The sequence below is a fragment of the Lissotriton vulgaris genome, chromosome 7 (genome assembly GCF_964263255.1).
Source record: "Lissotriton vulgaris chromosome 7, aLisVul1.2, whole genome shotgun sequence".
Lineage (NCBI taxonomy): Eukaryota > Metazoa > Chordata > Amphibia > Caudata > Salamandridae > Lissotriton > Lissotriton vulgaris.
In genome coordinates, this window is record NC_141695.1 from 727,543,708 (window position 1) to 727,559,069 (window position 15,362).

General features: G+C 45.5%; 1 protein-coding gene across 2 annotated transcripts in view; it reads right to left on the reverse strand.

Annotated features, from left to right (window-relative positions):
- LOC147702338 (ATP-binding cassette sub-family A member 9-like) overlaps positions 1–15,362 on the reverse strand; it is a 1,822,583-nt gene that overhangs the window by 1,673,326 nt on the left and 133,895 nt on the right. For both annotated transcript variants that reach the window (XM_086930970.1, XM_086930969.1), the window contains exon 6: positions 12,922–13,060. In XM_086930970.1, coding sequence (XP_086787096.1) covers positions 12,922–13,060 — 139 coding nt within the window. The remainder of the gene's footprint in view (positions 1–12,921; positions 13,061–15,362) is intronic.

Consider the following 15,362-nt stretch of genomic DNA (forward strand, 5'->3'; position numbering starts at 1 on the left):
TATGCTCAGACGTGGGTCCCATGCACTCCACACCACTGAATTCATGCAAGCCGGGCTGAAGACGGCTGGAATGCCAGAAACCGGTCCTCGGAAGCTTGTTTCCGGTCCAGGGAAGGCATGGCTTGGCAGTTCGTGCTGGACTGTTCCCATGAGGCACAGGGTCAGACTGATTTGCATATGGCCATGTCTGAACTGGGGTGGTGTGGAGTGCAAAAAAACGATGGATTTGGGCCCAGATCTCTGTACTGGGTTGAATGTATGACATTGTTCTGCATTCTGTCCATCACCTGTGGTTTTTGCATTTGTCACTCCGAGTGGGATGGGTATGCTCAGATGTGAGTCTCATGCACTCCACACCACTGGATTCAAGCAAGCCGGGCTGAAGATGGACGGAATGCCAGAAACCGGTCCTCGGAAGCTTGTTTCCGGTCCAGGGAAGGCATGGCTTGAAAGTTCGGGCTGGACTGTTCCCATGAGGCACAGGGTCAGACTGATTTGCATGTGGCCATGTCTGAACTGGGGTAGTGTGGAGTGCAAAATAACAATGGATTTGGGCCCAGATCTCTGTACTGGGGTGAATGTATGACATTGTTCTGCATTCTGTCCATCACCTGTGGTTTTTGCAATGATCCCACCTAGGGCATCCACTTTTGAAAAGTTGGGGACCGCAGAAGGAGCCTCAATGCTCCAGCCTGCCAGCTCCCTTCCTCCTGCTAGGATGCAGCTCCCTGTGTGTAAAAGCAATTCTCCTGTTCTTCTAGTAAGCAAGAGCATTTTCTGCTCTTGCTTACAAGAAGCTGAGCAGCAATTGCTATGGCTTAGCGGGTGCGGTGCGCCCACCAAGCCATTCCAAACAGCAGTGGCCCGGGGGTGGGCACTCGGGACATTACAGGACCCAGCCCTGGAGGTGTGGCAGTCCCCAGGGCCATCTAGGGCACCAGGAGGGGGGCAACGCACCCCCTCCTTTTACTTAAAAGGGCCACCCTGCGGAGGGCCGCTGAGCCCCCTCTCCTTTTGGTATTTTGGCCCCAGTGAGGAGGTGGTCCCTGGTGTCGGGAAGGTCCGTGTGGCTCCCCAATACAAATCTATTAGCCCTGGGGAGGGGGTGGTCCCCGGTGCATGGGGAGGTCCATGAGGGCCCCTCTAATTTATTAAAATGGCCCTGGGGAGATGTTGTCTCTGGGGCCCAGGGGGGACTGTGAGGCCTCCACTATTTGTTACAAATTGGCTCCGGGGAGGTGGTGGTCTCCAGGGCCCAGGGACCCATGCAGCCCCTTGTAGTGAAATAAACCCTCAGGGAAGTGATAGTCACCAGGGTAAATAAATACACCAGGAGCCCCCCTCCTTTAATTATAATTTGACCATCCCATTGAGATTTGGCCCACCCGGGGGACTCCTGTCTTGTAACCTTTCTCCCTAGCTTGAATAACTACCTGAACAATCTATAGGGTTGCCACTCTCTCTCTGGATATTAAGTGAATTTAAAGTCTTGGTTGCCTCTATGTGGTAGTTAAAGGTAGACCTATGATGGGAAAGACGACACAATTTATTACCTCTGATCTCTTTCTAGGTACTCTCTCTCTTCGCTCAATCTCTTGTACTGTTTCCTTACCTTACTAACCACTTGTAGTCTCTTTAAGAATCGTTGAATTAATGTTTTATATTTAGAAATGGAGCTTAGCGAATTTCCCTATTTCCTAGCTAGAGTATAGCTAAACTTGACTTCTTCTGTTGCGTTTCTCGATGTCAAATTATTATATTCAGTTCAACAAGTTTCAGGTGATGCAATACTTAAAGTTCAAAAGATAGAAATGCTTTCTCTTACTTAGACAAATGTTCTCTGGTTCTCTCACAATCTTCTTGTCAAGGAAAATAATGATGTTCAAATAGCCTTACTTATCTCCGAAGTTCACTCGTAAGAATCCTGCTAGAAAATATTCTCTCAGGAAAGAAATTGGTTATTCAAAAAAGGGGGAGGGGAAACAGAGTTCCCGGTGTGCACACCCTTCCGCTATTTGCGGGTAAGAACTGGGGTCTTGAGTGGGGCGAGAATCTCTGTTCAGGACTGACGCAGTAGAAATACGCTGTTCTCCGGCAAATTCTTCAGTTGAAGTGCGCGGCTCACAAGGGGCTCGCACTACTGGTGGACTTGGTCTCGAGCCGCTCTTCTGAACACTAGAACGCTTAGTCTTAGTTCGGCAACGGCCGCCATCTTGACTAGTGCTCACGCCCGAGCATGCAATCAAAAGCAACAGCCTACTAAACAACAGCCACAGATGGGGACCAATTCTTCTCAGTTTAACTTGCCAACTCAATTTACCCTTCCTCTGACTAGTTGGGGCTAGAGTGCTTTGAATCGAGTTCCTGACAACTCCTCATTAAGACATGCAGGAAACTGCACTTCTTTTTCTTGTCAATTTAGCTCAGTTTCGCAGATCATGCTCACATTGACAAAAGAAATGCTTTTAATGCTTGGCGGGGTCCCTCATGGACCTTAGCAGCATTCCTAGGGTGTCAGGGTATTCAAAGTATTTGGAGTGTTAGCAGCCAATCAGATCTTAGTACTGTGCAGTCCATGCTGTACAGGATAGGAATGAAATACACACAGGGGGACACTATGTGCCTCCCTGCATGCCCCCTGAGCACAGGGCAAAGAGGGGGCTATGATTGGTTGTCTTTCTTTCCACCAGCAGTTTCATGGAATAAGAACCTCCATGAGACCGCTGCTAATGAGGAAAGTCATAGTATGCTTGGCGGTGTCACAGGGCACCACAAAGCATATTATGGCCCTCAGACCACCATGCCACCACCAGGATCTCTTATACCTGGCATTTGCAGCGGTGCCATGGCAGTTTGATCGCCCACGTTGTAATCTGGTGGTTGGACCGCCGGTGCAGCAGTGGCCGGACTGCCACTGCTGCGCCACCATCAGTTTGGTGGTTGCCAGACCGCCAGACTCATAACTAGAGTATCAAAACAGTGTGATCACAGCAGTAAACAATTCTTTGTGCAAAATAACTGATAGTAGCAAAAACACAACACAATTCGGTGAGGCATGTATCCACATTAGTTTGTTTTATAACAATAAAGAATATCTGACGCAATTGTATTCAAACCATTTACAGATAGAAGCAATGGATTTCTTCATTGAGGCAATAGTGCAATATCATACAGTGCTCTTGGTGTGGTAGAGGAAAGGGGAGGGAATGGGTATTGAATGTTCACGTGTGGGTAGGGGACAAGGAAAGGTATACATGGCATATATATATCAACATTGTTTAGTGTAGACGTTTCCGCCTGTGAAAGATCAAATGTTCCCAGTATTTCGCATAACTCAAATGGACCAGAAGTTAATTGGATATAGTGTCACATGAGTTTGTGTTCAAATGTGGGCAACGTTTCGACCCTTCAGGGCAGGACAGATTGTTGTCCTTGGGGAGGGGTCTTCATCTGGATTGGGAAGAGCACCTGCAGGCAATTTAAATGGTGTTAAAGAGCTGGCAGAAATTGGTGTGAGTGCTACTAATGTATTCAGTAACAATACCTACTTGGTAAGAAGACGGGGGAGGGGATCCGCCGTGATAATGAGAGAAATGGGCTAGTTTGAGCTCCTGGAGGGGGAAAAGAGGGAAAACAGAAAAAATTCACAGGTTGGAGGGTGAGTGACTACCACAGAAAACCTTGTGATTGAGAGGTGGAGGGATCTTACTTATTCCTGATGACTTAGTAAGGGTCTGCAGCTGGCTCAGCTAGCAACCCGTGGGGAACAATCAAGCTTTTCCCCAGAATCTGGGTGGGAAGGTTAAGAACTCTGCAGGAGGGTCCGCTTGCAGATGTTAAGGGAAGAATCCAGTATAACCTAGAAAAGAAAACCAGAGGTCACTCTTATCGTGAAGGGAGAGAGATTGTAGACAGTCTTCGGATGCGCTGGGGCTCATACATTAAAATAGGATAACAAATTAAGGTGTGAGTGGCCTCATACATATTAAGAAGACTAATGGTGGCAATGGGCCCGGTCTCTGAATTAACTACTCATGGAGTGCCGGTCGGGGCTCAGTGTGGAAGACTGAGTGTGGTCTATGTGCGCGCCTTGTCACATTTACTGCTAGTGCTTTACAGTAGTTCAATCCTCTTGGGAAGGGCGTTGTGAATTAAACCAAAAGAGCAAACGCGGGACATGCTTGCATCTCATAAATGCTGGCAATAGTTACAAAAATGAGGAACATGTGGTTGCGATGTAATTATATGTAAGGGGGGGCACGGGGTCGGCCTCCTGATTTAGTGAAAAATATTTGATCATAGCCCATCTCTTGAGCGGGACAAGAAGGATCATGCAGCATAGATGATAATGACCCAATGAGGCTAAGGTTGCGTGCCGTGTCTAACACAGCAGATCAGAACCGAGCAGCAATCTCGCTTACTTTAGAATGCCAGCCGTAGCTCAGGATTTGGAAAACTTTCCCCTTTGGTTATGTTGTGCTTTACATATGGATATCTCGTGCTACAACATTTTCAATTGTCAGGATCTTGTATGACGACATGTGGCTGGGTGGCATGAATGTGGATGGTGGTCTCATTCCAGTGGTGGATGTGGACGGCGATGAAGGGGAATGTCTGTATAAATGGCGTAGTCGTACTTTCCGAAAAAAACAATGTAGTTCTGCCTTGACATTGAAACGGTTGGGGAAAGAGGTTGGTACAAATGATAATCCCTTAGTCAGAATCTTGGTTTCATCATCTGACAAGGTGTGTCCTGATAGGTTGATGATAGGACTCTTGCCTGATGTTACCATCTGTATGTTCTCTGTCTGGTATTGATATCGCCGTGGTTCTCCCGGTGGAACTTGACCTGTTTGGGGTTCTGTCCCTGGGGACGTCTGGTGTCCCCTGTCTGTTGGTGTTGAGTCTGTCCGGGTCGGGCGGTGTGCTCCTATAGTACCCTCATCCCCTGGGCGGTCTCCACTGAGTGTCCTCTAAAAAAGGAATTCCAGAGATGTATTGACCTTGAGGTTGGTACCATGGTTCCTGTTATTGGTACCCCGCGTTAGGTCCCGCCTGTTCGTTCTCACTCACTGTGCTGCACAATGTAATGTAATGTAATGTAATGTGAAAAGGATTTGTATAGCGCTGCGTTCACCGGACGGTTTCTTGGCGCTGATCACCAACCCAGGAGGAGGCAAAGAGGGGAGAAAGAAGAACTTTATGTATAGACACCGCGGAAAAGGTGAGTTTTTAGGAGAGAGCGAAAGTGAGGATAGGAAGAGGAGAGTCTGAGGTCTAAAGGTAGGGAGTTCCAGAGTGAGGGGGCCAAGAAGGAGAATCTAAGACCTCCGTGCTTTTTACGCCTGTACCTAGGTGTCTGGAGGAGGGCGTGATGGGAGGATCGGAGGTGTCTGGGGGGGGGCGTACGGATGAACAAGAGAGGAGATGAAAGAGGGGCCGATACCGGCCAGGGATTTATGGGTTAGGCAGCCAAGTTTGAACTTGCAGCGCTCCGACACAGGAAGCCAATGAAGGGCTTTGAGGAGGGGACGGACGTGGTGATGTTTTGGCTGACGATGGATAAGACGGGCGGCCTGATTCTGGATTAACTGAAGTCTCTTTATTTGATATTGTGGAATGCCTGCGTATAGGGCGTTGGCGTAGTCGATCCGAGAGATGACTAGCGCCAACAGCGCCAGGGTGAGAGCTTCAGTGGTCAGGAAGTGAGCTATTTTCCGGATTTTTCTGAGCTGGTGGAAGCAGGAGGATACTGTAGCGCTGATCTGATGATTCATGGAAAGATCTTGCGAGATGTAGACCCCTAGGCTTTTTACTTTTTCAGCGGGACTAGGAGGGGGGCCAAGGGAGAGGGGCCAGAAGGTGGAGTTCCATGGATTGGCTGGGCCTCCGACAAGAACGAGCTCCGTCTTGTCGGGGTTAAGCTTAAGGTGGTGAGCGCCCATCCAGTCGCTGATATGGCAAAGGGTGGACTGGAAATCCTGGGCCGCGTCCTGCGAGTCAAGGTTGAAGATGAGCTGAATGCCATCTGCATAATTAAATGCAGTGACATTCCTTCCCCGGAGGGAGCGGATCAGGGGGGTAAGGTATAAATTAAAAAGGAGTGGAGACAAAGACGAGCCCTGCGGGACTCCGCAGGTGAGTTTCATCCTGTCCGCCGAGAATTGGGAAATTCGAACAGATTGGTGGCGGTTCGTCAAAAAGGAACGAACCCAATCAAGGGCCGTCCCTCCAATTCCAGCCTCCTTGACACGGTCGACCAAGATGGAGTGGTCGACCGTGTCAAAGGCTGCCGACAAGTCCAGGAGGATTAAGGCTTGGCTGGCGTTAGAGTCCGCACCTCTGCGGAGTTCCTCCATAACAGAGAGAATGAATCCGAGAAGGTAGTGGGATGTCTGTAACCTCTGTATCCTCCTCTTCCTCTATTGAAGAAATGGCCTTGGGTATTCAGCTTATAATAATCTTCCTGGAGGTACGGGTATGTTGTTTTCTTGTCATAGAAATGGACGCATTTCGCTAATTTGTTGAGTTTCTTGGTTTGTGTAATTACTTCAAAGTCTTTGATCGTTTAGTCTAGTCTTTTAAGAGTTTCTTTCACATTGGTAAGGGCGGAGTCACCACTTATTTCCAACTTCAGATCGTGAATTTCTTTCGGCAATTTTTCAACCTGCTTGAGTGCTGTCTCCACGCCCTACACCATTCAATGGAGCGAGCAATTGTTTGCCACAAAACTGAATCCTTCTTTGAATTTTGGGCGGTCTACAAATATGGCTGGTTTGTTACGTACCTGCAATCCTGATGGTATTATATTTGCATGCAGGTATTTGGTGAGAAGGTGGCCGTGGAGTCTGGTGCAGATCAGTTTCTTTTCTAAGCGCTCCAATTTGTTGATTTTCTCATTGAGCGAGAAATCAATATTGGGAGTACTGGACGATAGGAAGGTGGATGTAGACTCGCCTTGAATTAAGCTGTTAATGTATTCTTCAGTATAAGAAAGTGTTTCCCTCTCTGACATGGTAGGACCAAATGGTTCCTAAGTGAAAAACCCTCGCAAGTATGCAGTATTAATAATGGGAATTGAGCACTGAGCTGCTGCGGATGCACGCGCTGTAAGCTTAAATAAGGAGCAAACACCGCCCCGCCCGCACTCTTCATGACTGACGCGTGAGAGAAGGACGGAGACCACGGCTGTGAGTAATGGACTTGTTTGAGCACCCAATTAGTTAGTAAGTTGATGCCCCCTTGTGGATTAAGATTTTACAGGGGCTGCTGCCCTTATGCTTTTCCCGTACATAGATTGAAGCCCGTTTATTGCCCGTACCACTTGCCAGATTTTGAGAAGACTTCCCCAATACCCGAGTATAAGGATTGTTTCATACTAATAAGGTATTTCGAACGACTGCACTATCTCTTTTACTATGTGTACAATGTTTAGCCTTAGTGCCAGAGAATGTTTTTTTAACACAGTCACGGCTTAATGCGATCAGTCCATTGTATTAGCTGCGACCATGGCGAGTCTGTTTTGCTTCTCTCTTTGTCCTTCTCGTGCTTAAATTGTTTTTGAAAATGATGTGATTATTGTTTGTACTGCGGAACCCGGATGGGGCCATCTTTTTACTTCCAAACAGTTGGTCATTGTTACTTACCGGCTTGGAGGAGGGGGGAGGCGAGCAAGCCCCCATTGTAGCCGCCACCGCCAGGAGTCCACTTGTGCAGCCCACAACGCCGCCGCTCCGGGACTACATCCCCCGGCAGCCTTAGTGGCGGCGCTGCTTCCTGACACCACCACCGAAGCGCCAGGAGGCACCTAAAAGGAGAGCTCCGCTCGGCGGAGCGCGGGGGTCATTGTTACTTACCGGCTTGGAGGAGGGGGGAGGCGAGCAAGCCCCCATTGTAGCCGCCACCGCCAGGAGTCCACTTGTGCAGCCCAGAGCGCCACCGCTCCGGGACTACATCCCCCAGCAGCCTTAGCAGCGGCGCTGCTTCCTGACACCACCACCGAAGCGCCAGGAGGCTCCTAAAAGGAGAGCTCCGCTCAGCGGAGCGCGGGGGTCATTGTTACTTACCGGCTTGGAGGAGGGGGGAGGCGAGCAAGCCCCCATTGTAGCCGCCACCGCCAGGAGTTCACTTGTGCAGCCCACAACGCCGCCGTTCCGGGACTACACCCCCCTGCAGCCTTAGCGGCGGCGCTGCTTCCTGACACCACCACCGAAGCGCCAGGAGGCGCCTAAAAGGAGAGCTCCGCTCCGTGGGACGCGAGCGGGACGGCGGGCTAAGCCCGGGCAAAGGGCGGGCCCTCTGTGGCCCTCAGAGGACCCGAGGAGGACGGGACGGGCCACCCCACTTGGCCCCATCGAAGGGAGAGGTACAGAGACTCTCAACCCTTTTATCTTTATCGCTTTGAATAGCCTAGTGTCGCTCCCGGATTTTTGTTGTCCAATAACTATGTCCATCTGGGAGGAGCTGAATGCCCTGTGTGACACAAACTATGCCCCTGACATATCAACCCCCCCTATAGTGGGCAGAGACACTGACCACATAAACTGCACCCCCCAGGACGTACTTTTATCCCCCGAAAAAATTATTTCTCAAGCTAACACACTGTCCTGGGGCTCTACCAGCAAAAGGATCACCGATGAGAATCTATCTAAAGTCAATCAAATGTGCTGTAGCCCCTCAATATCACCACCCAACCCAACTTTATTAACGCCGGATAAGGCGGGGACTAGAACAAATGACTCTATATCACCCCTCCAACTGACCCTACTGGCTCACATTGACCGATTGTTAAACTCTGCATTATCACCCCTGGTCACAAAAATCAACGATCTGGGGGACAGGTTGACCAGTATAGAAAAAACAGTACAAAGGATTTATCCATTCACTGGAAATTCTGCTATACCCATTTGTCCTACTCTCCCTACTAATCATGAAAAGCCTACGTCCATTGCTCACAGGAAAGCACGAACATTTGATTCCCCTCTTAATACACCCATTCCAAGTGGCCGCAATGTTACTTCTAATTCCGCACATGTCCCTCTCATAGCTCCTAGGATACTCCAAGAAAGAAGGCATCAAATTAATCTACCCCGTGAAGCCGCCCCACATGTGACCGTTCTCTCTGGGGTCCCTGCACTTAGTCAGGGCAAACTTGAAAAACGCCAGGACCTGCTGAACAAAGCCATCTTTTGGCTCAAAAACAACAGACCGCTGCCACCTGCTCTAGATGGCGGAATCCTGAGCGTCAGGAGGGTGGGGTGGCTAGGTATGTTGCCCAAAGACATTCCGGGAGACTTGATATTAATTAAATTCAAACACAGGAACATTGTCCCCTATCTACGATCTACCGAGCCCAAAATTGGAGATGGCCCTATCTGTATCTGGGACTTGCATGACTTTTATCCTGGCCCCCGAGTACTGAATTATAATACTTGGTGAAGGGGACTCTGTGTACTTTGATTAGTTGATTCGCTAAATTGATTCTAGTTGGTTTTAAATAGTCGGTTTTCTTTTAACCTTGTAATGAATTGATGAGTTATATATGCATGTATGTATTTCTTTTTTGTTGCTTTTATGGTTTTTTAAAAAGACCGAATAAAGCTTATTTGAATTTGAATTTGAATTTGAACTTCCAAACACGCTGTTGATATCAGCACATTTTAGTGCCCTTGAATTTGCCAATAGTTGAGAGGCACTTGACCCTCCTGCCGTTTTGATCATTATATCCTCAGTATTCCGTTTTTAACCCGGCTGGGTTTTGATAATAATGTAAATACACAATCTTGCAAGTAATTAAGCTGTTTCTTTGTGGGTATACACCAATAATAACCCACTTGCTCATGTATTGACCTATTTCTTAGGAAAAAGGACGCTCTCTGTTTATCAGGAGCCTACGGGCCCAACGACTAGCCGTAGAGGCTGCCACTCATCAAAGGTGGCTTTTTGGTAAATATTTCATTTGCGTTTGTTTATACATATGAAAGGTGTTTTTCGTTAGCTCATTCATATATTTTTTAACTATTGGTGCACAACCCCTCACACCACGTTCTAGTCCTGATGATGACCCCAAAGTAAGGTGCCACTCAACCTACATTGACCAGGGGTCGAAACGTCGACTTTCCATTTTTTACGACACCTACCCACAATCAACAGATCCTAGTTACTGTGTCTTATTGAATGGGATAGGATTCTACAATTGTTAGAAATGCACGGGGCTATAATAACACGCCCATGTGATGTCAACCAAAATTTGCCTTTTGAAACTATTCTACACAACCCCAATCCTCACAAACACTTACCACTTCCCTCCCCCTTCCTTTTCGCTTTACTCTGGGCACAACATTAATCTGTACAAAACATATATACATGAAATGTATCCAAATGAGGATGTTAATAAATAACATCACTCATTTCAGTTGTGTTATTAGTCATATCTAGATGATTGTGGTCAGCATGTCTAATTGCTCCTTAACGTCATTGGATTTCATCAAAATTTTGCTATGAAAAGTTACTCAAAAAATGTATACCTGTATCGTCATAAAAATTTTTTGAATATTATAGAAAACATTTTTAAATTAAAAACGTTTTTTAAGTTGGGAACATTTATGTTTGACCTATTTTTTAAAAATATGCTACATTTTTTATTTATATATATATCGTTGTTTCATTTTCATTCCTTCTCGTTTCCACAAAAACATAAATATTGTTTTCAATTATTTTGCCTCATTGCCACTTAGTGAGGGTGTACACTGGGCAAGGCACCCAATGTCAGTGACAATTCAGTATATGACAGACTAGCAGACTAACCTTAATAGATATATTTTTATTTTGTTTTTAGAAAATTGCTTAATGCACAACATTTAGAAAAATGTCATCCATACACTGAGTGTTCAATCAATACATCTGGATCTCATTCATATACGTTTGATTTTAAATTAATGTCTCATGCATGGTGTGCATCTATCTTGTCCCCTCCCCCTAGACCATTACTGTAATAAATTAGTGTTTTGGTGCTTCAAGCTTATGAAGCATACATAATTTGCATGGAATATCCTAGCCTTGTCCTTTGAGAATTAATAAAGATGATATCGTTTTGTTCAGCTGCTTTTTCTCAGGCTGTACAAAGCAACACATAGAAATTGTTGTTTTTGTTAGATTGTGTATACATGTAGACAAGGCACAAACATACCAAGTGGTCAAAGTTTTAAACAATCTGTGAGCATATTATTCTCTACCAGAAGGGACAATTCCAGTACAATACCTATGCCAAACCAAAATGAAACACCCAAGTGCAAGGTACACATAAGGATCTAAGGGCCAGATGCATCAAGCAGTTTTTGCGTTCACAAACGGCCGATTCGCTGAAAGCAAAACAGCAATCTTCTGAAGCTTGTCAATGTTTGTAAATGCATTTTCTAAGATCAGGCAGTGGTCCCACGGGCCACAAACTACTCTTAAAAAGTGAAAGGAAAAGTTTTCATTTTCTCTTTTGTAAAGCATCCCATTTTCCTTAAAGGAAAACGGGCTGCTTTACAATAAAATAAAGATTTCTTTATTAAAAAGCAGTCATGGACATGGTGGTCTGCTGACCCCAGCAGGCCGTGATCCCTGTGATTTTGGCGATTCCTAGGGGGTCGCAAATTGTGACCTACCTCTTAAATATTCATGAGGTATGAGATACCCTAGGAATCGCAGAAAGAGTTAAACACACTTTCATGCATTACGTTTTGCGATTTTCTAATTGCGAATCCTAAGGATTCGCAATTAGGAAATCCCAAATGGTTTGTCAATGCATCGGGCCCTTAGTACGTAAATATTATGGTACATTGGTGCAATACCATATTGTATGGATGACCCTGGGTTCCATTTTGGAAAGCTCAGGCCTGCCTGGTAAATCATGAGAAGTAGAGGAATCCCCCCCCCACACACACAGATGTGTGTATTGCTTCATTCTTGTGAGTTGGGTGGGGACACAATGGAGGGAAATTGAAGACTTCTAAATATCAGTGCACTCGTGCCAGAGGCCCTGTAATGGGTAACTCCCAGTATGGAGGTCCTACCATGATTATGGGGGCCTCCACCACAAGTGCAGAGGACCTTTGTGAATCAGGCCCTGAGGGTGTGTGCTGAATAATGTTTACATGTTAGGGTACATTGCATAGTGGTATTAGTGCTGAACAAAAATGTGCTATGAATGTACACTAAGTGAGTTTGCCTGCAATGGTACATTGTATGGAAGCCTCTGGGTTCCGATTTGGGATGCAGAGGCATACCTGGTAAAACATGAGAGGGAGAGGAATCCTTCCAGACAGATTTTTGTATTGCTGCAATCCTATGAGCTGGGTGGGGACACATGGGGGGGGGGGAAGAGATTACTAAATACCTAATTTAATATGCTATATAATTTCACATTATACATTAACACCAGTCTCCTCGGTATCTTAACACAGGACCTATAATCTTCCCAATTTTTGAGCCTTTAATGTTCAGCTACTGTTTCTTTTTCTTTTCAATGTTGTCTTCCAGCCATAGCATGATGGAACTGTTTGCTTACTAACTCACGCCTGGAAATATTTAGAGAATAACAGGAAAACAGAGCTATAATTGCTTTGGAATCCCATGGCAGGATTTGCATCAGAGAGAGCATGGTTTACAACATGGTTGGAGACTTACAGTGAAGTAATGATTTGACACTACAACATTTCATTCAAGTGGTAATTTGTTTCATTCTTTCAATGGATATAAGAAGTTATAACACTTTTAGATGTGGCTAGCACAGTTTTTATTCCAATCCTGTCATCTCAGAAAGTAAACTCTTATCCCTAGATAGCCACTAATTGCCTTAAGTAGAGGAGTACAGCACAAAAACTTTAAATACCTGACAAACAAGCAGAAATACTCATGTATAAAAAGGAGACTTACTAATGAACTACCGTAGAGGAAGAAAAGTAGGAACATCACAAGGTAACTGGAAAGATATATCAACAAATACTTTGTGACCACTGCCAAAAGGCTGGCCATAATAAATATATATCCACCATACAGGAGACCCCAAGACAGCCTGAAAAAATAGAGAAAATATGTTAATGTCTGTTGTGCAGTAACAGGTTAACAGATTTGACGTGCCTCACTTATGAATTGGTCAGTACAGTTCTAAGCTGGCATCAAAGCTATTAAACAGAAGTCTTACAAGTTCCTCTAAAATTAATGGTACCATCTCTTTCATTGCGGTATTCCTCCTTTATTCATTTACACATAATAATGTTTTTTTGTTAGATAATTGCATGGCATTCTGTAATTCGGGTATACCAGAAGGTTATTGCCTTGATTACAAGTTTTAAGGAGGGGTTTGCAAAATTATTTACACCCCTTAAAAATGGTTTCATGTTGTCAGATTTTATCCAATTTTATCTGCCTTTCGAAAACTATCACATCCAGTAATTCCACAGTGTGGTAAACTCTGACCAACTTGTACCGCGACCCCTGTGCAAACCTGTGCATTATTTGTTAATGACAGAGGCAGTCATAATCTAGGCTTTTGTGTTTCTGGTGGCTCATTTATCAGTCAGACTCATTCATTAAATTATTGAGTAATGAAACTCAGCAAACAATATTAAAATAATTACAGCCTGGTAACGATGACCAAGGATATTCACTTAGAAAAATCACTGTGGTGAGCAACTGAGTTGCTGATTTTTCAAGTCATTTTGTTCTTCAGAAGGATGGATTAGACCAAAGGTTCCTATGATTACAAAGGTGCAGTCTATATCCTAGAAATACACTGAATACCAAAACCTGGACATCCTTATAGATAAAGGAAAGCATTCCTTCAGAAACAAGCTGTTTGGACAGAAAACACCTCTACATGGTAAAGATGTGTACACCTTCACTTAAAGCCGCACATACATGTCCCTGTGTGCCACTGGAACGTCACTTTTATTGACATTCCAGTGGGGTGCCATGTCTACAAGGCCACGTAATGCCACCCTGCATGGCTTTTCATGGCTTTGTAGATATGCTGTGAGACAACGCAGTCTAAGTCGCCGTGGTCCCTACCAGTGTGATGGGGAGGAGTGCCATGGGCATTGCTATGGGTGTTCCCAAGTAACACACATATTTTCAGATTTACAACATTCTGTAAACTTGGGAATGCATCAAAAGCCTACATCTCCCCATGGGAGGCATAAGGGAGAATAACCTTATTTATCCTTGTTTTTTCCTCTTTCTATGTGTGCTGCATTCTGCAGCACAAATGGAAGGAGAACATTACCTCTTTTGATTGTTTTTGTACAGAAAAGTGTCCCTTCCTGCACAAAAACAATCATTCCCACATCGCAGACACCATTGCACCATGATGCAATGGTGCCTGCATAGGCACATACTAGCGAATTGGGCGCCAGCACAGGGAAAGAGGATAAGAATGCGTCATATCTGATATACACAGTGCTTTTGCTTTTGCTTTTGGGCAGTGGAGCAGGAAGGCTTGTGGCACTGCCCTATGGCAAAATATTGAAAACGAGTCACTAAGTGCCTAACTGGACAGTTTTCTGGATCTTTAATGCAGATTTTTTGTTGTGGGCAAATATGGATCATGTGTGTGCCCCAAGACATAGGCCGGTCTCACAGAATGCAATCTTGCTGGACTGAGGGGGGTGCCCAAAGTGACACCCTCATAGTGGTGGAAGGCTACCACCTTCACCAACAAGAACAGTGATGGGAACATACTGTGTCGTGATCAGGGCCATTTTACCCTAAGTAACTGGAGTGAGGCCTACAGGCTCATTCAACTTTAGAAAAGCACTGCTGTTGTGTGCTTAACTCACCCTTGGCCTACATCAGGTAAGATATGGAGTGATATGGAGTGATGCATAGTGGCACAGGGGCAGTGAGTTTGTGTTATTAGTACAAGAACAGAGAGGTACTCTTCAGTGCATGTGTGGTTAGTACATGTGCTGGGTGTATGTATGCCTGCGAAGAATACATTACATGAGAGATGTATTGCTGTGCAGTGAGTGTGCAGGGACAGCATGTCCTGATTGTGTGAAGTAATATATGTGATGGGTGAAGAATTGTACAGCATGCACATAGTGAGTTTTTGATTAAGAAAAGGGGGTGGTGATGAACAGAGTGTCTGAATTAAGTAGACCACTCTTACCCAGTCCAAAGATCAGGGCTTGATCCATCAACGTTTTTTAGCTCACTGCACCATCCCAGCTCAGAACTTGGCTATATGCAAATTAGTCTGACCCTGGCCCAGTGCATCATGGGAACAGGGCAGACCAAACTACCAAGCCAATTCTTATACTGGGAAGGAAACAAGCTACCGGGGACCGGTTTCTGGCATTTCAGCCGTCTTCGGCCTG